This window comes from Giraffa tippelskirchi, chromosome 2, assembly GCF_054371585.1.
Source record: "Giraffa tippelskirchi isolate mGirTip1 chromosome 2, T2T-mGirTip1v1.2.pri, whole genome shotgun sequence".
NCBI lineage: Eukaryota > Metazoa > Chordata > Mammalia > Artiodactyla > Giraffidae > Giraffa > Giraffa tippelskirchi.
In genome coordinates, this window is record NC_137276.1 from 886,641 (window position 1) to 913,095 (window position 26,455).

General features: G+C 66.5%; 1 protein-coding gene across 3 annotated transcripts in view; it reads right to left on the reverse strand.

Annotated features, from left to right (window-relative positions):
• INPP5A (inositol polyphosphate-5-phosphatase A) overlaps positions 1-26,455 on the reverse strand; it is a 158,784-nt gene that overhangs the window by 13,559 nt on the left and 118,770 nt on the right. For all 3 annotated transcript variants that reach the window (XM_081572856.1, XM_081572858.1, XM_081572859.1), the window contains exons 7-11: positions 22,759-22,811; positions 21,291-21,410; positions 12,117-12,201; positions 867-962; positions 302-376 (exon numbers count right to left, since the gene is read on the reverse strand). In XM_081572856.1, coding sequence (XP_081428982.1) covers positions 302-376; positions 867-962; positions 12,117-12,201; positions 21,291-21,410; positions 22,759-22,811 — 429 coding nt within the window. The remainder of the gene's footprint in view (positions 1-301; positions 377-866; positions 963-12,116; positions 12,202-21,290; positions 21,411-22,758; positions 22,812-26,455) is intronic.

A 26,455-nucleotide genomic window follows, 5' to 3' on the forward strand; every position in this document is an offset into this window, starting at 1 on the left:
GCCCCTCAAATTCTCAAGATGGGCTCTTCTCTCTCCAAAGGAAGCCCAGGCCTCAGTGGGCTGGCCCTGAACAGAGGATCTGCACCCAAAGCTGTTAGCCCCCTGCCTCTCACCTGGGGGGTTCCCAGTGCCAAGGCCATGCTGCCTGTCAAAGACAGTGAGGCGGGTGGATGCATCCTGGCCAGAGGCAGGAGGCACACGAGGCAGGGCCCAGCCAGAAGTGATGGGAGGGCCGGGGGTCAGCACTGCCCCGGGGGGGCAGCGGCGGGGGACCGGTCCCACGTCCCACGGCAGCACTCACCGCGGTGCCGTTGTCATCTCGGAAAACCTCCTGGTTGAAGTAGTCAAAGAGCTTTTTCTCCAGCTGGAGCATCACCTGTGGGGTCGGGTATCAGAGCAGGCGGGACCCCTCCCCAGGGCGGGGCCCTCCCCAGGCGGGGTCACGGGGTGGGGAGGGGCGTGAGAGCAGGCGGGGCTCCTCCCTAGGCGGGGTCACGGGGCGGGGGTGGGGTGGGGGGGTGGGCATCAGAGCAGGCGGGACCCTCTCCAGGGCGGGGCCCTCCCCAGGCGGGGTCATGGGGTGGGGAGGGGCGTGAGAGCAGGCGGGGCTCCTCCCTAGGCGGGGTCACGGGGCGGGGGTGGGGTGGGGGGGGTGGGCATCAGAGCAGGCGGGACCCTCTCCAGGGCGGGGCCGTGATGGGGGGGTGTCAGAGCAGGGGACCCTCCCCAGGCGGGGCCATGATGGGGGGGCGTGAGAGCAGGCGGGCCCCCTCTCCTGTGGGCACCTCCCTAGGGCGGGGCCACGGTGGGGGGGCGTCAGAGCAGGGGACCCTCGCCAGGGTGCCTGCTGTACCCTCCACACTCACTTTCCGGTCGTTGTCTGACTCGCGGAATATCAGCTTCACGACCTCGTTGGTGTCCGCAGCCCGGACGGTCTGCATCGTGGCCTTTGTGCAGAGAGTCTGGGAAAGACACGAACTCGGTCAGAGACCTGCCGCCTAGCCGCCTGACCCAGCTCCTCCGCCCTCGCCGACCAGCTGGGCTGGGGGCTCCCTCCTCCTGAGCGCCTGGCTGGCCCCTCTGCCCTCCATCCAGGCTGCTCTGTGGACCCAGGGGCCCAGGAGGCCTCCACGGCCACGCCGGTGAAGGGCAGCCAAGCAGGACCTGGAGGGTGGCAGGCAGGCAGAGGCCACGGGGTGGGGGGCGCAGAGGGAGGGGCCAGGCCTCCCAGTAGGTACATCTGGTCCTGACCCACCCTGGATGTGGGGCAAGGACAGGCCACAGCAGGAGGGTAAACAGGGTCCCTCCCCAAAGTCAGGACAAGCTGGAGCCTGGCCGGGGGCGGCGGGGCAGCACTGGCCCGACCCACGTACAGTGGAGAGAAAGAGCTGCTCGGGAGAGGCTGAGAGAAGCCAGGCTCAGAGAAATGCTGGCGAGGACCCGGGGCCACGCACCTCCCTTCAGAAAAGTCCGTCTGCAGGGTCCAGAGAGGCTGCAGGGGCCGGGGGGCCAGAACCAGATTTTGCTTTGTGTGTAAGTTATACCTCGATAGAACCGGTTTTGGTTTTTTTTCATGGTTTTTATGAAAAAAAGGAGAAAGACTGCCGCAACAGAACAACTAACGTTGACTTGAAGAAACCCTTTCATCCGAGGAGCCCGTGCGAAGTCACCCTGCGGTGGAGCGCCGGGCTCAGGCCGGGGTGGCCGGCACTGTCGGGGTGGCCTCAGGCCGGGGTGGGCTCAGGCCCGGGGTGGCCTCAGGCCGGGGTGGGCTCAGGCCGGGGTGGCCGGCACTGTCAGGGTGGCCTCAGGCCGGGGTGGCCTCAGGCCGGGGTGGCCGGCACTGTCGGGGTGGGCTCAGGCTGGGGTGGCCTCAGGCCCAGGGTGGCCTCAGGCCGGGGTGGGCTCAGGCCGGGGTGGGCTCAGGCCGGGGTGGCCTCAGGCCCGGGGTGGCCTCAGGCCGGGGTGGGCTCAGGCCGGGGTGGCCGCAGGCCGGGGTGGCCGGCACTGTCGGGGTGGGCTCAGGCCGGGGTGGCCTCAGGCCCAGTGTGGCCTCAGGCCGGGGTGGCCTCAGGCCGGGGTGGGCTCAGGCCGGGGTGGCCTCAGGCCCAGGGTGGCCTCAGGCCGGGGTGGGCTCAGGCCGGGGTGGCCGCAGGCCGGGGTGGCGGGCACTGTCGGGGTGGCCTCAGGCCGGGGTGGCCTCAGGCCCGGGGTAGCCGGCACTGTCGGAGGTGGGGGGGCCTCCCACGACAGGGCCGCGCCCAGGAAGGCATTGACATTCAGGGCACACACAGCTAATCAGGTCAAGCCCCCAAAGTGGCTTTTGGACTGATGTGTCACAAATCAGTCTGGCCGCCTTCAAACGGCCGGATTAGAACAAGGGCCCCAGCAACCCTGCCTGGGCGCGCCCGCCCGCCAGCCTGCGAGGAGGCCGCCATCCAGATGCTAATGTGCTGAGGGGCTTAAGAGTGGTGAATGGGGAGGCCCGGCGGGCAGACGGCTTACTCGGCTTACTCGGAGGAAAGCATAGTCTTCGCCCAAAGGCGGCTGCTGGAAACTTCTTAAAAAGTCACTTTATCTCTCCCCCTCGCATGGGCTCCCAGCGGATATACATCTGACTGGCCAGCCACCACCCCCCCCCGCCGTGCTCGGCCGCTCCCACACCCACCGGAGCCCCTCATTCAGGGCGCCCAGGCCGCCCCTTTCAGCCGCAGCCGTGACCGCTGGAGCAGAAAGCCCGGGGCAGGGCCTTTCCGGCTCGCCTTACAGAGGCATTTTCCTCTTTTCAAAGGAGAAAAAGATTCCCCAAATGCTGTTTTTAAAGAATCATCTGATGTTTATTTCATCATCAGTGGCCGCGCGGAGCCACCGGAAAGGGATGCGGGGACGTCTGCCTGGCACTCCGGGCCCCAGCTTTCTCACTTGGAACTTGGCGATGCGGCCGCTGCCCAGGACGGGCGCCGTGAGGGCCCCAGGACGGCAGGGCCGGAAGGGCAGCTTGTGCTGTTCTTGCTGCGCCGCTGGCCCGCTCCCCTCCCCGGCACAAACGCACACCCCACCCCACCCCAGGTCCAAATTTCAGAGCAGGCGGAGCCCCTCGGGCCCCAGGAGGTGAGCCCGTGAGTGTGGCCTTACAGAACCCGCTCTGATCTCTGCCAGACGGAGGGGGCGAGGGGTGGACAGCCAGCCCCACACCCGCGAGTGGGAGCCCACTGCCCCGGGGTCAGCCAGGAGCTGGTCAGGAGCCCCGGGGTCAGCCAGGAGCTGGTCAGGAGCCCCGGGGTCAGCCAGGAGCTGGTCAGGAGCGTCCCAGTCAGAGCAAGGCCTGACCTGGGGGGGCTCTGTTACGGGTCGAGAGGCGTCTTTTGGGAAGAGTGTGCAGTAAGCTTTGGTGTGCGGACATCAGAGGCGCACCAGCCGTTTCCTCACGGCAATCGCTGAGTTTCTAGGTGGTAAAGGAAAGTGGTGAGGTTCTCCTATGTGGGCACTCCAAGAGACAGCAGGTATTAAAAAAGCGTCTCAGTCTGTGTTGACGACGGTCTTCCAGGCTTTAGACCAGTTATGGCTGTGATTCCGCAGACCCTGCTTCTGCACCCAGCACGCTGGACCGCAGGAGGGGGTCCTCTGCACCCCAAGTTTCCAAAGGACCCGCAGAGGTCAGGCAGGCGGGCACCTGCGGTGGCGTCCGAACACGCAGCGTGTACGGGGGAGCAGGCCTGGGGTTGGACGTGTCGGGGAGGCCGTGATGGGGCTAACAGAGCCGGGATCCTGGTGGGGGCCCTGTGCAGGCCGAGACCAGGGTGCTCACCCCGCCCCGGGCCCCGCAGGACCGCACGCGAGGGGGCTGGGCTCAGAGGATACTTCCGTCCCCGACCTGTCCTGACCAGACCAGGTGTTAGAGCCAGGGGCGCCCTTCCTGCAGCCAGACCCCCCAGGCCGCACGTTCTCGGCTTCCGGGAGCCTCCGCGGAGCACCTGGGTCCCCGGGACAGCTGGGCACAGCCAGGCGACCAGCATCCAAGCGGCTCCCCTCCTGGAACCCGACGTGGGGGCACCACGGGCCTCTGTGCAGGTTCACCCTGTGGCTTCCTGACCTCAGCTCCCTGACCCAGGCCTGCGCCCGGGCATGGGGCCCCATCACACCTGGGCAGCGCCCTTGGGAGGGCGAGCGGGGCCACTGTCTGGGGTCCCAACCTGTCGGGTGCTCAGAGGGTAGGGCAGGTTTAATCCCGGCTTCCGGCAGCGAGGAGAGCCAGTCGGACCAGAGAGAGGCTGTTTCAGGCTCGGGGGGTTGGTGTGACTGCCCCCTCCCAGCACCTGCTCAGGGTCCTCCCTGCGGCTCCCGCGCCCGGAAGGCCAAGGGCTTAACCGAACCAGACACGCTGCCAAGCAGCCTGGCCCCGAGGCAGGCCCGCTCCAGCTCCTTCCTCACGCCCTCTTTTTCTGTTCATGGGTGTCCCTGAGGACATGGCGCGTGGGAACGCTCCCGCCACGGACTGGGGCCAGCACGCCCAGGGGGGCCAGCACCCTCACGCTTGGGCCCGCCTGCCGGTGGTGGGGGCCTCTCCCCGTTGAGGGTGTGGGTGGCGTGCCCACGGGGTCCTCGTCTCTGCCCAGATCACTTGGCTTCTAAGACCTTTGGGGATTAACTTTTTTCCCATCAGATGGAAAGTAAACTGGCCTTCAAATAAAAAGTTACCAGACAGCAGCTTCCTGAAGTTGTGAAGCCCAGCCTGACAGGGCCTCGGGTGCCCCCCCGGGACGTGGACCCGCGGGAAGGACAGCTGGCAGCCCCCCTGGGAGGCCAGCCGCACTCTGCGGCCTGCAGACTGGACACAGCTCCGCAGAGCTGGGGGTCCCTCCGCTGCCCGAAACGGAGCCATGTGTCTGGAGAACGCAGGCTGGCCATGCCCTGCCCGGCTCTAGCACCGCTGAGAGCGGGCGAGCCCCTCCAGCCCATTTCAGCCACTGAGGGATGGGTCTCCTTCTCGCCTGGGGAAGAGGAAGGAGCTGGTCTGAAGAAAGCGTAGGTCCTTCCGGACACTTACAGGCGAGGGCAGGGGCGGGGAGGCTGGCCGCGGGGGCCAGGCTGGTGGGTGGGCTCCATGCGCCCCGCTCCAGGGCTTTCATCCCCTGACAACCTCACGCAGGAAACATGCGGACCCTCTGATAGCGTGAAATTGGAAACAAAGCCGGGGCACAAAGAGGCCGACGGGCCGGGGCGCCGTCCCCTCTCCGGCAGCCAGCACACTCCAGGGCCAGCCCGAGGGGCTGCAGGAGACGAGCTCGGACAGGAAGCCGGTCCCGGGGACCCTCAACACGGCGCCTGCGGTGGGAGGACAGCTGGGGGCCCCTCGGCAGGGAGGCCCGTCCCCGCCCCACCCGGGGAAGGACAGCAACCGCGCTCCGGGCCGGCTCTGGGGAGCGAGCGCTGCTCTGGGCAGCGTTTCAGGCGCCGGGAGTGAAGCTGAGAGGCCCAGACCTCGGAAGAGGTTTCGCGTTCCTCTTGGGTCCCAGCGGCCTGGTCGGCGCCCAGCCCCGACCGGCCTCGAGCCCCGGGACACTCGGGTGTGCACACGCGGCCTTCTCGGAGGCCCCGGGCTCCAGCCGCCCACGTGGCACTGGGCTCTGGAGGACCGGTCCCCGTTCCCCCACGAGACCGCCGCCCAGACCCGCCTCTCAGGATGGAGGGCGGAGGCCAGCCTGTGGGGGCCCCAGGCCCGACGCTGGGCACTGATGCGTCCCAGAGCACAGAGCGTGAGACGCCGACGGCCAGCGGCCCCGCGGGTCAGGAACATGGGAGCAGCTGCGCCCGCCAGGGAGGGCCTGGGTCCTGGCCGCCAGCATTTGTGGACATCCTTTCAGTCTCCTTCCCCATCACACATACGCACACACGTGCACATGGATGCACACGTGGACACACACAGCTTCTAGGAGGCAAGAGCCCTGGTGAGCCTGGTCTGCTCGGGCCCATGGGCCCCTGCGTTGGCCGGGCCAGCCTGAGGCCCAGGAGGCCACCGTGCTGGTGGGGGCCGGGGCGGGGCCGGGGGCTCTGGGCCAGGGGCTGGGCCACATTGCGGTCCCTGTGGGGGGACTCACGCTGTGAAGACCGACGTCACTGGGCAGCATCCACCTCTCAGCTGCACAAAGTGGGGCCCAGAGCAGGCGCCCCGAGAACAAGGGAGCAACACACCCCCTCTGGCCTCCACGCTGCGGGCTGGGGTGTGAGGCCGCAGGAGGGGCCTGGCAGGGACCCTGCCTGCAGGGATGGCCCCTGGTGACAAATCCCTGGCTTTCAGAGTCCGGTGGCCTGCCCGACAGAGAGAGCACCGTCCCGGACCGGCCGAGGATCGGAGGCCGAGCAGTGCCTATGCGGGGTTCTCACCAGAGAGCGGGGGGGCGCCCTGCGTCTGGGGGGGTCTCCACAGAGAGCGTGGGGGAGGGGGTCTCACCAGAGAGGATGGGGGGGCGCCCTGCGTCTGGGGGGGTCTCACCGGAGAGCGGGGGGAGGGGGTCTCACCGGAGAGGACGGGGGGGTGCCCTGCGTCTGGGGGGGTCTCACCGGAGAGACGGGGGGGAGGGGGTCTCACCAGAGAGCGGGGGGGGCCCTGTGTCTGGGGGGTCTCACCAGAGAGCGGGGGGGTGCCCTGCGTCTGGGGGGGTCTCACCGGAGAGCGGGGGGAGGGGGTCTCACCGGAGAGGACGGGGGGGGCGCCCCGCGTCTGGGGGGGTCTCACCAGAGAGCAGGGGTCCCTGCGTCTGGGGGGGGTCTCAGCAGAGAGCGGGGGGGCGCCCTGAGTCTGGGGGGGTCTCAGCAGAGAGCGGGGGGGGTCTCACCAGAGAGCACGGGGGCACCCTGCGTCTGGAGGGAGCCGCCCCCCTCACACCCCAATTCCATGCACTCTGACCCTCACAGTGAACACCATCTTTTCAGAGGTTGTCCTGGCAGAGCCCTGGGCCCTGGGAGGAGGGACATCTCTTGACGGCCACGAGCTTCAGACTCTGAGGGCTCGAAGCCACGAACACCACAGGCAGGAGCCGCTGGTCAGTCCACGGAGGCCCCGCTGTGCGGCTGTGCCCACGTCAGAGGCCCCTGCATCCTCTTTGTTCTGTGTTGTCAGCTGTTCAAGAGAACAACAACTCCCATAAAGACCCTTTCATCTCCACCCCAAGATGCTCGCTGACTCCCTACCAGCCCCTGGCGAAGGGACAGTGCCCGATGCGGCCGGCAGGGCAAACTGGGGGAGCGCAGCTAATCTTTCTAGAAGGAAGTGGCTCGGGCTCGCGTCCAGCAGGACTGGGCGGCCATGGGTCCAGCTGGGGGGTCTGCCGCACGCTTGGTGCGGCCTTCCCTAGACAGCAGGGCTCAGGCCTGTGGGGACAGGACAGGTCAGGCGGGAGAGCAAGACCCTCACCACCTCCTTCTGTGACCGAGCAGGACGCCCCGGGGCCTTCCGGGACCGACCCAGCCCTATCCTCCGCCCGCCTCTCATTTGTAGAAAAACGTCAGCCTCCTAGGCCCTCCCCGAGTTCCAGAGAATAAATTTAACCAGAGAAGTAAGAATACGCAGAGACAGGCTAGGTGGGTTCATGGGACCTTGGAAAGGGCCAGCCTGGCTAATGACCAGGGGCCACGGCCCTCCGGCCACGTGGGAACCCGCCCTGCCCTGGGCATAGGCACAGCCAGGGGCAGGAGGCTGCAGGCAGCCCACGTCCTCTTCCTGCCGCAGGGTGGGCTCTGCGCCTTCCTGGTCCTCCTCCAAGGTGGGCGCCGTCAGCGCGGGGAGCCTGGCTGTGGGGGCGAGGCCTGGGGCCCTGAGACCGTGAGCACCAGGAAGGCTGCAGTCTCTGAGGAGCCAGGTCCTCGGGGGCCCCGCCTGCCTTCAACAGGCCCCACTGGCACCTGAGCCTGTACCTGTCAGCAGCCAGCAGCCGGTTGTTAAAAACAGCCGCCTGCCTCCAAAACCGCATCCGTCACTGGGGCTGTCAGTGGTGACGGCAGGTGGGTGCGGCCGGGCTGGCGGAGATGGGAGCGCCTGGCGCTGCTGTCTCTCTCTGTCACTGGCCGGCTGGATGCCCAGCTGCCAGCTGCCACCACGCAAGGCACGGAACATACCCTCTGAGCAATCTCGCCGGCAGCGCTGAGCATCATTAATTAGTTCAGGACGCACAGCCCGTCAGACGGTGTGTGATCACTGCGTTTGCTTCTGTGTATGTTTTAATTACAGCTTCGGCGGTGCCAGGCTTGATCACTGGACCATCTTCTCGGGTCTGCTCTGCGAGCTTGTTCGTATTAATTTGCATCGGAGACGCGAAGCTCTAGTTCCGGGGGGACAGCCTTTTACTTTGCACGTCTTTCTGAGGCTGGTGCCCAGCAAGGTGCCTGAGACCCAGCGCTGCAGAGGGCCAGCGGGGCTCCACCTTGCCCTGGAGCCCCCGGCTGGCCAGTCTTTCTAGAGGCCCTGCCCGCTGCAGCCTGGCGCAGCCAGCTGCCACCCCCTCGCTTCACTGCTGCCTGGGACCCTCGCCGCTCTGGGAAGGATCTGACTCACCTCGGGGCTCCCCTAGGAGTTGGTGGGGTGAGCACCCAGGAGCAGGACACCCCGGGCACCCCAGGACACACCTGTCGCTCCGGGGCCGGGGATCAGCAATGGAAACCAGAGCCCCGCCCAGCTGGCTTCTCGTCGGGGCGGTAGAGGGTGACCTGGGCTTCCCTCTGTCACCTCCAGGAGAGAAGATGCCGGCGGGTGGATGTCCCACGTCCTCCGCCCCACATCTCCTCTGACCTTCTTAGCTGCAAGGCTACAGTGCGGTCTGGGCTGCTCGGGGTTACCTCGGGCCCTACGCTGACCTTGGGCAATCTGGAAACCATCTGTGGGGTGACCCGCCAGCTGCAGGCACAGGTCTGCCCAGGAACACGGGTTGAGGCCAGCATGGTCTCTGCTGCCCCAGGACCTGGTCTGCAGACCAGACCCGGGTGTCTCTAGGGGGTCACCGCTGGGGCCACCCACATCCGGGGGTAGGGTCAGTCCCAGGCCAGGGCCCTGCGCCTGTTGTTTGGAAGCGAAGGGCAGGGGCCACACCTCTTGGGCTCAGCCCTCGGTGGGGCACCGCGGTTTCGCCCCCTCCTGCTGGAGCCCTTGTTTCCCGGGGCTGTGAGAGCCCCAATAAGAAGCCTCCCACGCTCACACGGCTCCCCGGTAACAGCCACAGCCCTGAGGCGACAAAGTCCCGGCCGTCTCTCCTGGCCCCTGGTTCTCACGCTGCCCCTCACACTGGGGCTGGGACGGCGGGTGGGCCCCGGGAAGCCCCCCCTCTGCCCAGTGGCCTTTCGGGAAAACCCGGGGAAGCTCTCTCTGGTTTCTGCAAGTTTCAAGCGGCTTCCACGGCTGGAAATCCTTTCAAAACGGTCCTCCAGCCAGCAGATGCCGTTAGTCCATGAGACGCTAACGCGGCAGGTGGCAATTGAAGATCTTAGTAGGAAACGTGCTGAAGTTAACCCAACAGAGGGAGCTCGGTGGTCTTCAGCTGACTGTTTAGACCCAGGTGTGCCCACAAGCATGTTTTCTGAGCTACCGACGGCATCAGCTCGGGCAGGAAGAGCAAGCCCGCGCGGGCGGGAGGGCGGCCTCGGCAGAGCTACCTGGTCATGGCCCTCCAGCCAAGCTCCCCCTGGATTCGGGGCGGCCCGCGTCTGCTTGGGCTGTCTGCACATGGGCAGGAGGGCCGGCAGGCCGGGAGCCCGCGAGGACCAGTGGAGGCTGAGGCGCACCGGGGCCCCCAGAGCTGATGAGGCGGGAGGGAGCCCCCAACCTCAGAGCCCGGCCCCCAGACACCGCTCGGGAGCCCCGGGGCTGCACAAGGGAGGTGCCGCCAGGGTCTTTAGCAGGAACTTCAGGACACACGAGGTCGCTGTAACATTCCTGACCGGCTGCACGCGGCTGGGGCCAAAGGCGGCTTGGCGATTGGATGGGACTCGGGGGCGGGCCCGACGTCACGGGCCACGCTGTGCGTCCTCGACGCCCCACGGGACCCCCGCTTCTCCGAGGCCAGGGCACCCGGCCGCGTGGTCTGGAACCAGGCACCGCTGCAAAGAGCTGTTGCTCAAACAACCACGTCTGGTCGGGGAGCAGGGGGGCCCCGACCACGGCCCCCAGACCTTCCTTAGCCCGAAGATGGTCCTGGCCACGCCCCTCGCTGGGTGACCTTGGTCCCCATCTCCCCGCGGCGGGCGGCCCCTCAGCCCTCGTGGCCCCAGACCTGTCACCACGTGGGTCCCTGCAGGCCCCCCAGCACCGTGGAGGTAGGGTCCGCAGCACAGTCAGTGGGGCTTCCGATTGAGACATAAAGCACCTAACCTGGAGCTCACAGCTGATTTACTGCCTGTTAACCGACCTCCCGAGGAAGGGCATGCAGGGCATCTACGACTTTATTCACGGCTGAGCTGCTGCCCTGCACCCGCTCTCGTGCGGCCGCCGCAGGAAAGAGGCAGACGGGGTGGGGGTGCTCAGCGTCCTCGGCCTCAACCTTCCTGGGGTGCAGGAGCCCCCTGGGACCCCGGCCAGAGCCCCCTGCGACCCCGGCCAGAGCCCCCTGCGACCCCGGCCAGAGCCCCCTGGGACCCCGGCCAGAGCCCCCTGGGACCCCGACCAGCACCAGCCATCCGTGCGGTCACTCCGTGGCAGGAGCCCTTCCTTTGGGGTGACAGGCGGGTCCCTGAGGTCAACCCAAGGTCTGAAGGCAAAGAGTCAGGAGAAGGGGTGCTGGGCAGACGGGTCTGGGGACGGGAGAGGGGTCGCACATTTTATGGGGGTGTGTGGTCGGCCCGGCTCCACACACGCCTGCTCACGCCTGCACACACCCAATCACGCCTGCACACGCCCAGGGCTGTGTCCTCCGCTTCCCACTTGGTAACAGAGGGGATGACGCTGCAGGAGTCCCTGATTGTGCCCCTCGGGCCTGGCACCCCCTCCCCAGCCTGGCACCCCCTCCCCAGCCTGGCACTGCCCCTCCCCAGCCTGGCACCTCCTCCCCAGCCTGGCACTGCCCCTCCTGCTTGGGGCCACGCACCGAGCTCCCCCTGCCCCCTGCGGACAGCAGAGCCCACAGGCGCATGTGTCCCTGGACAGTCCTGCCTGGTCCCGGGGCAGCCGCTGCCCTTTCTGTGGTGTCTGCCCTTCTGGGGAAGACAAGGCCACTCTGGAAACCTCCTGGCCCTTCCCAGCGTCTGTCCACGGCCTTGCGCAGGGCCTCGGGCCAGCAGAGCGGCCGTTCCAGGCACAGCAGGATCACTGGGCCCAAGTACCAGCCAGACATGCCCCAGTTCGGGGGGCTCTAGTTGGGACAATGTGGCTTTTCAACCCACGAAGAGGCTCTGCGGGTGAGGGTGCGGCTGTGGGCACCGGCTGCCCAAGCCCCTCCCAGTGCCACGTGCACACGGGCATTGCCCGTGGCCGGAAGGGGCACGTCCAGGGGATTGTGGATCCTGCTTCTGACTGAGCCAACGCGGGCTCCCACCGTTCATCTGAAAACGCCGGCGGGGTGCACGGCCGCTCGCCACACTCATGCGCCTGCACGGCCCTCCCAGGGCTCAGATTTAAGAGGAAGCCTTCTGCAAGGGGGGTCACTTATGCCTGAGAGGTCAGAGGGAGACGACAGGGGACACGGTCACCCACACACTCGCTCGGTGGGCCCACGCTGGGCGGGCTCTGTGTGGGTGGGCCTCCTACCTCGGGCGGCAGGCAGAGTCCCCACTTCGAGGCCCCGTGGGCGCCGCCATCAGCCTGCAGCCCCACAAGACGGGAAATGTGGCGGCTGAGGACGAGCTCAGAGAAGCCAGCCCCCCAGGGTTCCAGGCCCCTCGCCGGGACCTGACGGACCCGGGCCCCGAGGGCTCAGGAGATGCTCGGGGAAGCGGGGCCACTGGGTGTGAACCGCAGTCCAGGAGACGCGTCCTCACCGCAGCCTCCTGCCCCCGCTTCCCGTAACGGCCCCCCCGTGACACTATGGCGTTCTTCATGAGGCGTTTCTGCCGTAACCAGAACCAGCACGCAGGAGGGCGGGAACATGCCCATCGAGGACCACGACTGAACGCGGCGAGGCTCCCGCAGGGCCTACCTCCACCACGGACTTGGAATCCAGCCGGAAGTTGAAATCTCCAAAGACGAAGTAGGACGCCTTCTCGATCCGCTGGTCGGTGACCCTGGGGGGAGAGGGGAAGGGTCACCGAGGTGTAGCCCGCCCGCCACGCCCGACCTCCACCCTGCGCCCCGAGGCTGTGATCCCGCCCGTGGAGCTGGTACGGGAGGCGCCCTGGCCATGCTGGCCTTGCGGGTGAAGGACGCCCGTGCCGGTCGCCTCCGGCTCAAAGCAGGATGAGGACTGTGGCTAACAAGACGGCCTGCAGGATGGACGTGTGCCCCAGAAGGGAAGGGGGGCTCGGCGACCGGGTCCCCAGGCTCACTGCCCAGCCGTGGCCGCACGGACGCCCCCACTGAGACGGGGCGGTGAGGCCCCTGGGCCTGGGGTGGGGGGCGTTCCCTCAGCCCACAGTGGACTCTGAGAAAGCACGTGTCACGGGCAGGCAGAGCCAGGGAGCACCGCTCACCCCCGACCAACTCAGAAACTTCCAGCCGGTTACCCCAAAACCGGGCTGCCAGCCCTGCGGGCCCCAGAGTGGAGGGCGAGGGCAGCCCCCCGGAGCGGCGTTTCCCAGGGACTCGTTAGCTGAGAAGGAAGAGGTGACCAGGAGCAGCGTCAGCGCCGGTTCATGGTGCTGCGCGGGGGGGCCATCACCTGGTGGGCGGCTCCGCCCATCCATCTGTCCCCCCAGCCAGGAAGGTAGGCGGCCGCTCCTCTCACACACGGGTCCACGCTCTCCCCGCCACTGCTCCTGCCTGCTTTTCTTTTTGGCTCCTTGCCTCCTGCGTTGAGTTCCAGGAGTTTCCCTGGAAAGTGCACCGTTAGCCCTGTGCTCACAGCACTGCCCGGGGGCCTTGAGTTCCTCGCAGGAAACACGCCCAGGTCCCCCCACTGGGCCTCGGGCATTCTCCCCCAGGCTGGCTCCTCTCCGGGCAGAGTCGGCGGCAGCCTTTAATACATCTGGAATTGCTCTGGAAGAGGGGATCTGAGTCCATTGATCTTTCCAGCGGTGGTTGATCCTGACCCTTCAGTAAACACTCAGTCCTCTCCGTGGGAGTCTGTGCAGAGTCCCCGATCTCCGGGTCTTCTGAGACTCTCCTTTCCTGCACGTCTCTGTCCCACTCCCGTTACTTTAAGTAACAGCACTCTGTGACAGATGGACCTCATTGAAATTCTTCTAAAAATCTCAGCTGTTTCCACGTTTTTCTTGCACGTTAACTGCTATATCATGTTGCTGAATTCCATGAAAAGTCTTGTTTTCTGGTTTAACTAGATTGATTCTCACACACACGAGTTTGAAGAGAAAGGACATATTTTAAGATTGTTACTAACAGTGCAGATGAGCGCTAATGTCACTTCTTGTGTTAAAGTTAAATCCTCTGTGGAGGAGACACCCCCCAGGGATGAAAACTCAGGGAGGCCAGACGGTCGGCCCTGGGGGAGCCCTGTGCCCCACCAGCCTCGCCCCTTACCCTACCCACCCGCCGGGCACCCACGGGAGGGGTCGGGGGGACGGAACCTCCCCACAGACTGTCGGCAGGAGGGAACCTGAGGCATCTTGAAAAAGTGAATCTTCTTTCGCTGTTAAACGCCTTTAGAAGAACACGCCTCAGAGAACCTGCGTGGGGCCCATCAGGACGAGGGGTGTGGCCTCTGGGGTGTCCACCTCCGGGGGGGCCCCGAGCACAGCCCCACCCTCCCCAGGAAAGGAGAAGCAGCGAGGCCCCCCAGCCCTGCCTCTGGAGCCCAGCGGGCGGCTGGGAGCAATGCCCACGGGAACCACCACGTTGCTCTTTAAAAAGCCCCCAACCTGTTCCACTCATGGCAGCCCCCAGCACCCCCTCGACCTCTGGCTGCACGAGGCCGCAGGGGAGGGGGGACAGGGGCTTCCCGTGCCCCCAGCCTCACGCTGGGCGGCCCCACCACCACACGGAGGGGCCTGGAGGCCCCCAGGGTCAGCTTCTGGCCTCTGACCCCCGCCCTGCCCAGGGGCGCTGCCTGCAAAGGGACACCTGGGGTCAGGGGGCCCCGGGTCAGGGGGCCCCGGGTCAGGGGGCTGACAGCGAGCCGGGACTCCTGCAGGGACCTGGCACCACCTCTGCCAACACACAATCTCACACCACTCACATGCCTCACTTTTCCTTCGCTCTTTGTATTTATTAACTTTTTAAGGAAAACTGAACTGAGGCAAAGCTTCTGTGTGATCTGCTGAAGGGAGGAAGCCTACACGCTTTAAATGTCACACACCTACACTCTTTGTCCTGATAGTCTGTCGCGCTGTTTATTAAGAAGCCGAGGAGCAGGGTCCCCCAGAAAAGCCCTGGACTCAGGCAGACCCGCTGCCTGCGGGCGTCGCCCCACGCGGGGTCCCACGTCACACCTGAGCATGGGGACCGACACGGCTGAGAGGCAGGGACACAGGCAGGGGCACCCGGATCCTACATGCTCTCCAGCCGGCATTTGTGCTCAACCTTGGTTTTAAAGAACCTGCCCTGTTCCCTGCGGTGGGAAAGGCCAGGGTGCCACGTTTCCTGGGACCCCCGCGCTCCGGAAGAGGCCTGGCGGCTCTGGGGGCCACGGCCTGCTCCTGCTCCCGGGGGTGGCAGGCGGCCGCGGCCGGGAGCTGAGGGACACGCAGGGGTTAGTTCCCCCGGGGGCCCGAGGTGCCGAGCCGACGACAGGTCTGGTGAAGCGGGAGCCCAGCCGACAGCCCTCGCCACTGGAGGACAGACGGACCCGGGACCAGGAAGCGGGGTAAACGGCCGACACTGAACCGGGGAAGTGGATGACTGGCCCATTTGTGGGTACTTTCCTTTTATACAAAATAATAGATTTCAAATTTACTATCCGACTCAATCAACTTTGAGAAGCTCGGGGGTTTGGAGGCAAAGGGGCTGCGCTCGGCAGCCTTCCTGGAACCCGGCCCCGTGGCTTCTCTGGTGACGGCCGTGGTGACTGGTGACGGATTTCATCAGCTTGTCTCGTCATGTAATTCCATCATTAAAACCCTAAACTTTATCATATTTCCGTGCCCTGCTCTTTCTGCAGTAATGGCCCGAGCCCATCAATAACCGCAGCGTGGGCACGAGATGGAGCGGCTGTCCGCCGAGGCAATTGCCGGAGAGCGGGAGAGGCCCGCGCTTTTAATCTCAATATAGCGCCGCTCGGAGCAGCAGCAAAAAGAGCTGTTTTAAAATTAATTACCTTGTCAGTAGCTATTATGATTAAAAAGTGTGCCCACATCAATACTGTGTGCCTAATTCAGAAACAGAATCACAAGAAAGCCCATAAAAATCAATGGTTTAGGCCTTGAAGACAGAGGGTGAGCTCACTGCATGATGCTCAGGCTGCGGGCAGGAGGCTGGGCGGGGGGCCCACGAGCCCGGCTGCACGCTGGGGCCTTCTTTTGTTAGTTTTAGTTGCTGAACGTGGTAGAAACCAACCTCGGGCTCGTCTCAGATCTGAGGGAGGCCACATGCTCAGATCGAACACCCTGAACAGCAAAATGCCAACGGCAGGAGCTTCTGACAACCAGGCCTCCCTCTGAGCTGCCTCACGGACTGGCCTTCCTGGAAGCCACTCTCAGGAATGCACTCTGCCCCGTGTGGCGTGCTGGCCCCCAGCGGGGCTGGGGGGGCCTCAGCCCCGGGGACGGTCCCCGGTGTGGGCTGGGGGGGCCTCAGCCCCGGGGACGGTCCCTGGTGTGGGCTGGGGGAGGGCTCCATCCCGGGGACGGTCCCTGGTGTGGGCTGGGGGGGCCTCAGCCCCGGGGACGGTCCCTGGTGTGCCAGCCGCTGGCACAAGGAGCCTGAGGTGGGGGCAGGGAAGAAGGATCCCAGGTGACTCAGGAAGGACCCTCCAATTGACAGAGCAGAGCTGGGCAGGCGAGCCCCCCACCACGCCCCCCGTGGGCGTCCTCCAGGTCCCTGCGATTCACAGGCCCGAGGGGCCCCAGGGACCCACCCGCTGCACCGCGCTCCCCCAGCCGGCGTCTCCCAGGCTGGGTGCACGGCTCACACAGCGGGCAGTCGGGCCGAGCCATCGCTGCAGCCCCAGGGCTGAGTTCAGGGTCCCGACGCTGGAGATGCCCAAGCCCCCGGCCCTCACATGGGGCGGACCCAGGGAGGCCATGGCCCAGAGCACCAGGACAGAGAGCCCTGGGTCAGCTGCTGAGCTTCCAGGGGACTGCACCCACGTTGGAAATGACCCGTCTGGGCTCAGTCGGCTGGTGGCTGGAGCCCCGCTGTTTGAACGAGGCCGAGGCCCTGCTAGGTGCTGGGCTGTCACCCCAACTCGTATGTTGAAGCCCCCGTCCCCTCAAAACGGTACTGGAGACAATTATGGTCAAATGGGGTCATGAAGGTGGGCCTGGATCCAACAGGACAGCTGTCCGTGAGAGCAGAGGCCCGCGGCTGCTTCCGTCCCCTGAGGACATGGCAAGAAGGTGGCCAGCGTCGTCCAGCCAGGATGCGGGCCTCCCAGAGCCGGCCACCCTGGCCTGAGCCCAGAGCCACATGCTGCTCCACCTCCTGGCCTGAGCTCCGTCTGTGCACAGACCGGCCTGGCCGTGGGGCTGCCTTGGGGGCTGCAGGCCCTTCTCGGTCAGGTCCCCGCGGGGTCACAACTCCGGGCCCTTTTCAGTCAGGTCCCCGCGGGGCTGCCTCGGGGGCTGCAAGCCCTTCTCGGTCAGGTCCCCGCGGGGTCGCGTCTCCAGGCCCTTCTCAGTCAGGTCCCCGCGGGGCTGCCTCGGGGGCTGCAAGCCCTTCTCGGTCAGGTCCCCAAGGGGTGGCATCTCCGCGCCCTTCTCAGTCAGGTCCCCGCGGGGCGTCGCGTCTCCAGGCCCTTCTCAGTCAGGTCCCCACGGGGTCACGTCTCCAGGCCCTTCTCAGTCAGGTCCCCGTGGGGCTGCCTCGGGGGCTGCAGGCCCTTCTCAGTCAGGTCCCCGCGGGGTCACAACTCCGGGCCCTTCTCAGTCAGGTCCCCGTGGGGCTGCCTCGGGGGCTGCAGGCCCTTCTCGGTCAGGTCCCCGCGGGGCTGCCTCGGGGGCTGCAGGCCCTTCTCGGTCAGGTCCCCACGGGGTGGCATCTCCGCGCCCTTCTCAGTCAGGTCCCAGCGGGGCGTCGCATCTCCAGGCCCTTCTCAGTCAGGTCCCCGCGGGGTCGCGTCTCCAGGCCCTTCTCAGTCAGGTCCCCGCGGGGTCGCGTCTCCAGGCCCTTCTCAGTCAGGTCCCCGCGGGGTCGCGTCTCCAGGCCCTTCTCAGTCAGGTCCCCGCGGGGTCGCGTCTCCAGGCCCTTCTCAGTGGGGCGTCGCGTCTCCAGGCCCTTCTCAGTGGGGCGTCGCGTCTCCAGGCCCTTCTCGGTCAGGTCCCCGCGGGGTCGCGTCTCCAGGCCCTTCTCAGTCAGGTCCCCGCGGGGCTGCCTCGGGGGCTGCAGGCCCTTCTCGGTCAGGTCCCCGCGGGGTGTCACATCGTGTCTCCAGAGCCGGCTGCTCCAGGCCTCCCATGGGTCTCCCGGGCATGCTGCCCATCCGCGCTCTCTGCCCGTCCGCACTCGCTGTCCCTCACCCTTTTGACAGTACTGTGACATCACAGCGCCTTTCTGCTTGGATGCCACCACGGGCAAGGAGCAGAGATGCTGCCCAGCCTCCATGGGCCACAGGGCTCCACACGCACAGCCCAGGAAAGAAGCACTGGGGCTTCAGAAAGGGGACCTTTCAGCCCTTTGACGCCCACGAACGTGGGCAGCAAGGCTGCACCTCATCGGCCCTTGGGAGACGCAGGCCGTCGTGCAGCCCAGTCTGGCTGAGCGCGCGGGCTGACGGGGCCACAGTCTAGCAGCGAAGGAGGGCTCAAGCATCCTAAACGGCAGTGAAGAAAGCAAGGCCAGCGGGTGGACGAGCACGGAGGGCGTCGCCTCGAGGGACACTGAGCTGCGGCGTGGACGTGACCGGGCCAGGACACGCTGCGGAGGGAGGGGTCGTGCACCATTCATGTGCCGGTCCACGACGTTATCTAGGATGCACGTGGAAGCCCGCGCCCCGCAAACACAGACGATGCCAACACACCACGGGAACACATAACGCTGCACAGGTGTGACTGCACACGGGCGTGCCAGAGCGTGCAGGGGGTCCCTGGATGGGGTGGGACGACCCTGCACCGGGACGAGAGGGCGGGACGAGGGCTCAGAACGCGAGCTCGGGCCCTGGTGGCACCCTGGACTCCGTCTGAGCAGGAGAAAGTGGAAACGGCGACGCGGGCGGCGGAGCGGGACCCCGACTTCCGCCTCCGCTGGCGCTGCACGCAGTGGCGCACAGGCTCACAGCCCCGCGCTGTCAGGACAGCAGCTGGTTGCTTGGCCGGGGACCTCGAACGCCCTTCCTCCCGACGCCAGGAACACGCGGGGGCCCCGCCCTCCGGCCAAGGAGGAGCCGGGGCGGCGAGGACGCTGCCCATCAGGCCTGGACCCCCGCGTCCGAGCTGGGCTCCGACACGAGGACAGCGGCCGCCGGGGTGGGGTGGGGGACCACCGCGCGGGGCGTCCTGGCGACCCGCATCCTTAGCATGGGCCTGCCTCTGCCTGGAGACCAGAGGTTTTCTTTTCTGCCGGCTGGCTGGCAGGGCGAGCTCTGGGAACGGCCCGAAGAGAAGCCCCGGGACGCGGGCCTTTGAGCGGCTGACAGCTGACGGATGGCTGCCGGCGGGATGACAAAGGGGGCTGTGTGGCCGCCGCGTCACACCGCTGCTCCCTGGGAACTAATTGCTCAGAGTCGCTCTGGGCAGCTTTATTTTTCTGGCAATCATTTTCTCTGAATGCCCCAAAATGAGCATGAAACAACTCTTTTGACCGGACATAAAAGTTAAATGTCCCAATGTTGACCAAATTAACTCCAGCGCTGGGACAATGGACTGTATTTGTGAGAAGACACTGGCGGACAAAGGGGCGCTTTCTGCCCGGATTTCACAGTTGGGATGTAAAATTGTTCCTGCGGACCTGCTGGGCCGCACCGCAAAGGGAGACACAAGGGCCCTGTCACTTGTGGAAAAAAACCTCATTTCACAGCCGAGAGCTTGGGAGAGGCCAGGGAGGGCTGTGTGAGCGGGTCTCTGCGGCTGGGGTGACGCCCCGAACGCTGCCCCCAGGGTGGAGCTGTGTGGTGACAGGGACCCCCACGGGTACAAAGGTGCACGCAGCCCCCCAGAGACCCGGGGAGGGTCCGAGCCACCCCCAGGCAGATGGGACCCCAGCCCCACGCAGAGGCCCCAACACCGCCATCCCCACATCTCTGAGCCTGGTATGCTTCCCTAACTACAGGTCTGTCTCCTTCTAACCTTTCAGAACAAGAGGTTTCAAGCAAGAAATTATTGTGCAAAACATCAGTTTGCCATAAAACCCGCCCTCTAATAACACCGGAAAGCCTATTTTCTGACGTCTGCAAGTTCACACACTTCAGACCAGAGTCTTCTTCTTGGGCGTTTTTCTTTATAAGTTAGCTTTTCACTTTGAAATAATCTTAGAGTCACAGGAAAGTTGCAAGCACGGCACGAGGTGCCTCTTGGTCTTAACGCAGGTGCCCCGGCCCAGCCTGCGGGGGTAGGACGTGGGTTGCCGGGCCGCCCTTCCTGGGCCTGACACCCGTGCTCGGGTGGAAACACGGGCCTGTGAGGCCCTCCAGGGAGATTAGGCTGGGACCCCCACGCTGCCTCTCTGCGTCCACATGGGCCGCAGACAATGTTCCCAGAGGTTCCCAACGCCCTGAATGGGGCCCCCTTGGTGGCAGCGTCCATTCAGGGGGCCAGCATGGCATTGTCCTCCCATCGGCTGAGCAGAATGCAGTCTGCTGGTGGCTGCCAAAAGGTTAGCAGCCCCGAAGAAAGGGCGCCCGTCACTCACCGCCACAGAGCAGCCCTTTGTGCGGACGCCCGGCCGCACCGGGAGGTCCGGACGCGGCTGGCTGGGCGCCCCACAGACGCCGTCCATGGGAACGCGGAGGCCGCGCTTCCCGGGGGCCGCGGAGCAGCAGGAGTTCAGGGCCCTGACAAGCCCTGAGGCCACTCGCCTCTGCCGACTGACTGCAGCCTCCAAGAGCTGCCCATTCCCTGGCCAGCTTGGCACTGCTCTGAAGGCGGCCTGGGAGGCCGTCTGGCTGCTGTGAGGGTCACCCCTCCCAGCAAGGCGACTCCCGAGTCTGCCATGATTGCACGCGTCTGTCCCCCTTCCCCTGGACCAAGAAGCCTGTTCCAGCTGGGGTGCAGGCCGATGCCCCTGTGGGCTGACCGCCCGGAGCCTCAGCACAGACCAGTGCTGGCGCCCGGCTACCAGTGGCCCCGAGCGGTGAAGGCTCCCTGCCTCTGGCGACCGACACCCAACTCAGTCCATAGCTGGACGCCCAGCCCCGAGGAGCACCTGCTGTGGATGCAGCAAGGGCAGGCAGATCCCCGTGTCCCCGATGTGCCGGGTCTCAGGGCGACGGACAGACCTCGGGGACCCTGGAAGTGAGCTGGTGACCACTGCCTCGTCCCAGGAGACAGGCCCCTGGCCTCCCACTCCATCCAGAGTGCATCCTGGCCAAGTACAACTTGGGGTCCGGGTGGGCCAGCAGGGCCCTGGGGAAATCGGAGACGCTTCCCAAGGCCAGGCAGGCCTGGGTGCCCTGAGAGCCGGGGCTGTGTGGGGGGCTCGGCAGGTAGCCGATTAACTGGGGTGTGCACGGCCTCTCCCTCCCAGACAAGAGCCCGTCAGCGCCAACGCGGCAGAGGTCATGGGAGATCAATACAGACAGATGGAGGGCCGTGTGCACCGGCCGTGATGGGGCTGGGTGGCAGCGGGGGCCGAGAGCCTGGGCAGCAGGTGGAGGGGCCCCCGTCCTGAAGACCACCGAGGCGGCCTCCACTCCAGTCAGGGACCCGAAGCTCGGACCGAGAAGCAGGGGCAGAGCGGGGAGGGAGGCAGCACTCAGCGGGCAGGGGGCAGGGGTCAGGGGGCAGGGGTCAGGGGTCGGTGGGCAGGGGGCGGGGCTTGTGCTTTATCCTCCGGTCGACATTTGTCAGTTTCGTATTTTTGGCAAACAGGGGAAAGCAAGCTGGGACAAGGTGAAAAGCCAGCCTCAATCCTTACCAGAGGCGGGTGGGCGGGGAGGCCCCTCAGCACCTACCTGTCGAGCACGTAGCCCAGGGCCTTGTGCCGGATCCCCGAGTACACGGAGGGGCTAGTCTCCCAGGCAACCAAGTTGGAAGCATCATGGAAAAGATGGATGTTCACCAAGTCAAAGGCACTGCGGGGACAGAGACAGCGCGCTCAGGATGAGGGCTGGAGCCGCTGGGTCCCTGGGGCGGCCCCCTGCCATCCCACCCAGCTCCCAGGGGAAGATGCAGCCAGGCTGCCCGGGGCAAGTCCTCCTCTGAGGTGTGGAGGAGGGCAGGGAGGATGGGGGGAGGGGGAGGGGGAGGAGGGGGAGGGGAGGGGGAGGGGGGAGGGGGAGGGGGGAGGGGGGAGGGGGAGGGGGAGGGGTGAGGTGCAGGGAGGAGGGGGAGGGGGTGAGGAGCAGGGAGGAGGGGGAGCGGGTGAGGAGCAGGGAGGAGGGGGAGGGGAGTGAATGGGGGAGGAGGGGGAGGAGGGGGTGAGGAAGGGGAGGGTGAAGAGGGTGAGGAGGGGGAGGAGGGGGAGGAGTGGGAGGAGGGGGAGGAGAGGGGAGGAGTGGGAGGAACAGGGAGGAGGGGGAGGAGCAGGAGGAGGGGGAGGGGTTGAGGCAGGGGAGGGCAGGGAGGATGGGGAGGAGTGGGGCGCTTGCCCAGGCCTCAGCTCCCCTGCGCAGCTGGCTGTGCAGCCCGAAGACCCGGGCAGGTCAGGGCTCCCGTGGGGTCCCCGTGCCGGGGCACTGGAGGCTCAGTTCACTCTGCAGAAGCAGCCCCGAGCTCACAGCCCCCCCGGACGGGTGGGCCCGTCACCCCCGGGAGCCCTGGGGCGTTGCTGGGGCCTGTCTGGTCCACAGCAGAGTGGGTGGGTGGGCTCCACGCCCCCTGTGGAGTTGGGGCCACCAGGCCCCGAAACCCAGCCTGACAGCACACGCCCCCCCACACCCGCCCGAGCACGTGGAAGAAGCGGCAGCTCCACTCCAGCCGCACAGTGACCACTGAGCCCCTCCCTGAGCCCCTCCCTGGTCCGTGGGCGGCCGTCAGGGGCCGGGTCACAGGCTGCGGCGGTCTCGGCTCCTCCCGCCCCAGAGCTCTGGGACCCCCGCCCAGGGGATGGCCGGATCGCGTGCGGCCCCAGCGAGGGGGTCGTGTGGCCGTGGGGGGCGGGACGGGCTGCAGCTGTCGGCCAGAGGCAGGACGGGCCTCCCCCAGCGGAGCACCCGCAGCGCAGAGCCAGGTGGGCAAGCACAGGGCAGGGCAGTGGGCATGGGCTCCTCGAGGTGCCCGTTGCAGCAGAGGGGTGCGGGCGCCTGACTCCCCGAGGGTCCCCCCCCCATGCTCAGAACGCTGCTGGCCGTGGCCGTGGGGGCCTCCAGCGAGGGCTGGGACACGGGGGCCTGGGCCCGTTTGCCACGCTCGGGGTCCCCGGGCGTCACGGGGCCCACCAGCCCCGTCCAGCCGGGGGGCGCGGGGCTGTGGAGAACGTACCAGTCCGCGAGGCACCACCGCGTCCGGAGGAAGCCTTTCCTCGACCACTTGCACTGAAAGGCAAACAGGCCACACTGGTCAGCGGTGGGTGGCGGGGGGCAGGCCGCCCGCGAAGGCCCTGTGATGACGCTGTGCTGGGGCCACCGTCACGCTGTGCTGGGGCGTCGTCAAGTCTGACCCACACGGCCACGCGGGGCCCTTCCTGACCCCCAGGCCACAGCCTCACGCCAGCACGGCCTCCTGGAACGTCTGCCCTCCCGGGGCAGCCTGGGGCTGGTGCTCAGGAGGGGCGTGGGGAGGGCCGTGGGGACAGGCGGGGGTGGGGGCCCGTGTGGTCCCGATGCTGCATCCAGGGCGGCACGGGCTCCGGCCTGGCCAGGGGCTCGCTGAACGCGGACGCCCAGCTGAAGGGCCTCCCCTCACCACCCCACCCCCCATTCCCGACCACCCCCTAACAGCCAGACTTCATGAGGGGCTCCTCCCACTCCCTCTGGAGCCGCCCCCGCCCTCTGCACGGCCTGGGCTGGCCAGGTCACAGTGGCCTTGAGTCCGGACGAGTCCTTGTCAGGACCCTGCCTCACTGGCCTTCTGTCTGACCACGGCTGGTTAGAACCACCTCGGCGGTCAGTGCAGCTCCTGTGGAACCCAGGAGCCCCTAAGGTTGAGAACTGCACCCAGGGTCACGTGGGAGGGGTCACCCGCGGGGCTGGAGGGCCGGGGGGCCGGGGCAGGTCCTCGGGGGCCCCCTCGCCTTCTCCTAGCGCCAGAGCAGGAGGCGGAGGGGGGTCTCCAGGTGCACGGGGGTTGGTGCCTCCCCCGCCCCGTCGGCCTCTCTGGAGAACCAGTGACTGACCCTCCATCCGGGACCACTGCCCCTGCAGAGAATGGGAGGTGGTCACCGCCACCCCGCTGCCCTCAGGCACGTCGGGAAGCCAGAAGCTGCAGTGCAGAGCGGCCCTGCCTCAGAGGCCCGGCTCCTGGGCTCAGGGCGAGCCTTCGGAAGCGGGACCAGGGTCCGGGCCCCTGGAGTGTCCTGTGGTCCGCACCCTCATGGAGGGGGGCTGGGGCATCCGCACACAAGCTTCTGGACGCAGATGCTTGTTGCGCAAGGAGGCAGGGTGCGCGGGCGGGACTCGGGTCTCCCCTGCCTCCTACTGTCCTGTCCACCCTGCTGGGTGCCCTGGCCATCACCGCCTTCTCCAGCCCCCGAGGAGTCTTGGGGTGGCCAGCTGCCGCTGGGCACCCACCCCGACTCTCAGAGAGGCTCTCGCCCCTGGAGAGGAGACCACGGCGGTCGGGGAGGGGGCACATCGTTCAGCTGACAATATCAAGTCCCCGCTCAGATGCCCTGTTAATAGGATTCCTTTACCAGCAGATGGATTGCGAGCACAGGCGGCTTCATCTACTAAAAGACGACATAAATCTCGGTGAGAAAAGGGAGGCTGCGGGAGGTTATCAGCACACAGCCCCCGTGAAAGACCCGCCTCGGAGCATTAGCGGAATTAATTCATCTTTCATAAGAGCTCGGAGCGGGCCCCGTGATCTATGGCAACAACCAATTTCTCACTACGGGCTTGAGGAAAAAAAACGCCTCAGCCCCAATCGACTACACAAATCTGCTTTTTAAAAATGGTCTCGCATTATCTGAAGTGCTGCTCCCAGAGGCAGTGTTTGAAACGCGTGTTGAGCCAAAAGAACCCGTAAATCAGCGGGGAAAGTTCTGTTAGTTTTATGCGCGGCGGGCTGTAATTATTTGGAATGGCATTATGCCTCCATCGTGGTAATTACATTTAGATTATCCTTAAGAGGTGGTAATAAAAGAAACAGAAATCAGTCTTACACTAATTCCCTCCCCCAAAATGTGTCTGAAGGAAGCGGTGGGGCGGGCCTGCCGGGGCCTGCTGACCCCGTGGGACCCCGGGGGGCCTCCGGTAGACACAGGGTCCCGCCAGTGGTCCTGGGGCTTCTCACAGCTGAGAAACCCCAGACTATCGACAGAACAGTAGAAACACGTGTGTTTTTCTCAATAAGGTTTTCCTCCTGTTAATTCATCAAGATGAAAGGAAAATGGACAAGTCCTGGAAACTCAACGTCAGACCCCGCGGACCACACACACGGGCGATTCCGGGGGGCCAGGCTGGGGTCACCTTGTCCCAGCGACACACTGCCCCGGTGCAGACATCTGGGTCCCCACAGAGGCACCCCACCGCCTTCCGCCAGAGACGCTCTGTCCTCCGCCTGTGGTGGGCAGGGGGGCCCCGCAGAGCCCGCAGCCCAGCCAGCCCCTCCCTCGGAGGGTGTGCGGCAAGGGGACCACGGCTGAGCCCCCAACGTGCCCACTCATCCACCCGCCCACCTTAGCCCACATCATGCCTCCGGGGCCTGGCGGGAGAGAGACGGGGGGACCCTCGGCACGCTGGGGCCTGGAGAGAGAGAGAGACAGGGGACCCCAGGCATGCTGGGGTCTAGAGAGAGAGACTGGGGGACCCCAGGCACACTGGGCCCTGGAGAGAGAGAGACGGGGGACCCCAGGCACGCTGGGCCCTGGAGAGAGAGAGACGGGGGACCCCAGGCAAGTTGGGGCCTGGAGGGGGAGAGACGGAGGGACCCCAGGCACGCTAGGGCCTGGAGAGAGAGAGACGGGGGACCCGAGGCAAGCTGGGGCCTGGAGAGAGAGAGACGGAGGGACCCCAGGCACGCTGGGCCCTGGAGAGAGAAAGACAGGGGGACCCCAGGCACGCTGGAGCCCTGGAGAGGGAGAGAGACGGGGGGGACCCCAGGCATGCTGGGGCCCTGGAGAGAGACGGGGGGACCCCAGGCACGCTGGGGCCTGGAGAGGGAGAGAGACAGGGGGGACCCCAGGCACGCTGGGGCCTGGAGAGAGAGCGATGGGGGACCCCAGGCACGCTGGGGCCTGGAGAGAGAGAGAGAGACCAGGGGGACCCCAGGCACGCTGAGGCCCTGGAGAGAGATGGGGGGACCCCAGGCACGCTGGGGCCTGGAGAGAGACGGGGGGGACCCCAGGTACGCTGGGCCCTGGAGAGGGAGAGAGACGGAGGGGACCCCAGGCATGCTGGGGCCTGGAGAGAGAGAGATGGGGGACCCCAGGCATGCTGGGGCCTGGAGAGAGAGAGAGAGACGGGGGGACCCCAGGCACGCTGGGCCCTGGAGAGAGTGAGATGGGGGACCCCAGGGACGCTGGGCCCTGGAGAGAGAGAGACGGGGGACCCCAGGCACACTGGCCCCTGGAGAGAGAGAGATGGGGGACCCTAGGCACGCTGGGGCCTGGAGAGAGAGAGAGAGACTAGGGGGACCCCAGGCACGCTGAGGCCCTGGAGAGAGATGGGGGACCCCAGGCACGCTGGGGCCTGGAGAGAGACGGGGGGGACCCCAGGTACGCTGGGCCCTGGAGAGGGAGAGAGACGGAGGGGACCCCAGGCATGCTGGCGCCTGGAGAGAGAGAGATGGGGGACCCCAGGCACGCTGGGGCCTGGAGAGAGAGAGAGAGACGGGGGGACCCCAGGCACGCTGGCGCCTGGAGAGAGAGAGATGGGGGACCCCAGGCACGTTGCGGCCTGGAGAGGGAGAGACGGAGGGGACCCCAGGCATGCTGGGTCCTGGAGAGAGAAAAAGACAGGGGGACCCCAGGCACGCTGTGCCCTGGAGAGAGAGACAGGGGGACCCCAGGCACGCTGGG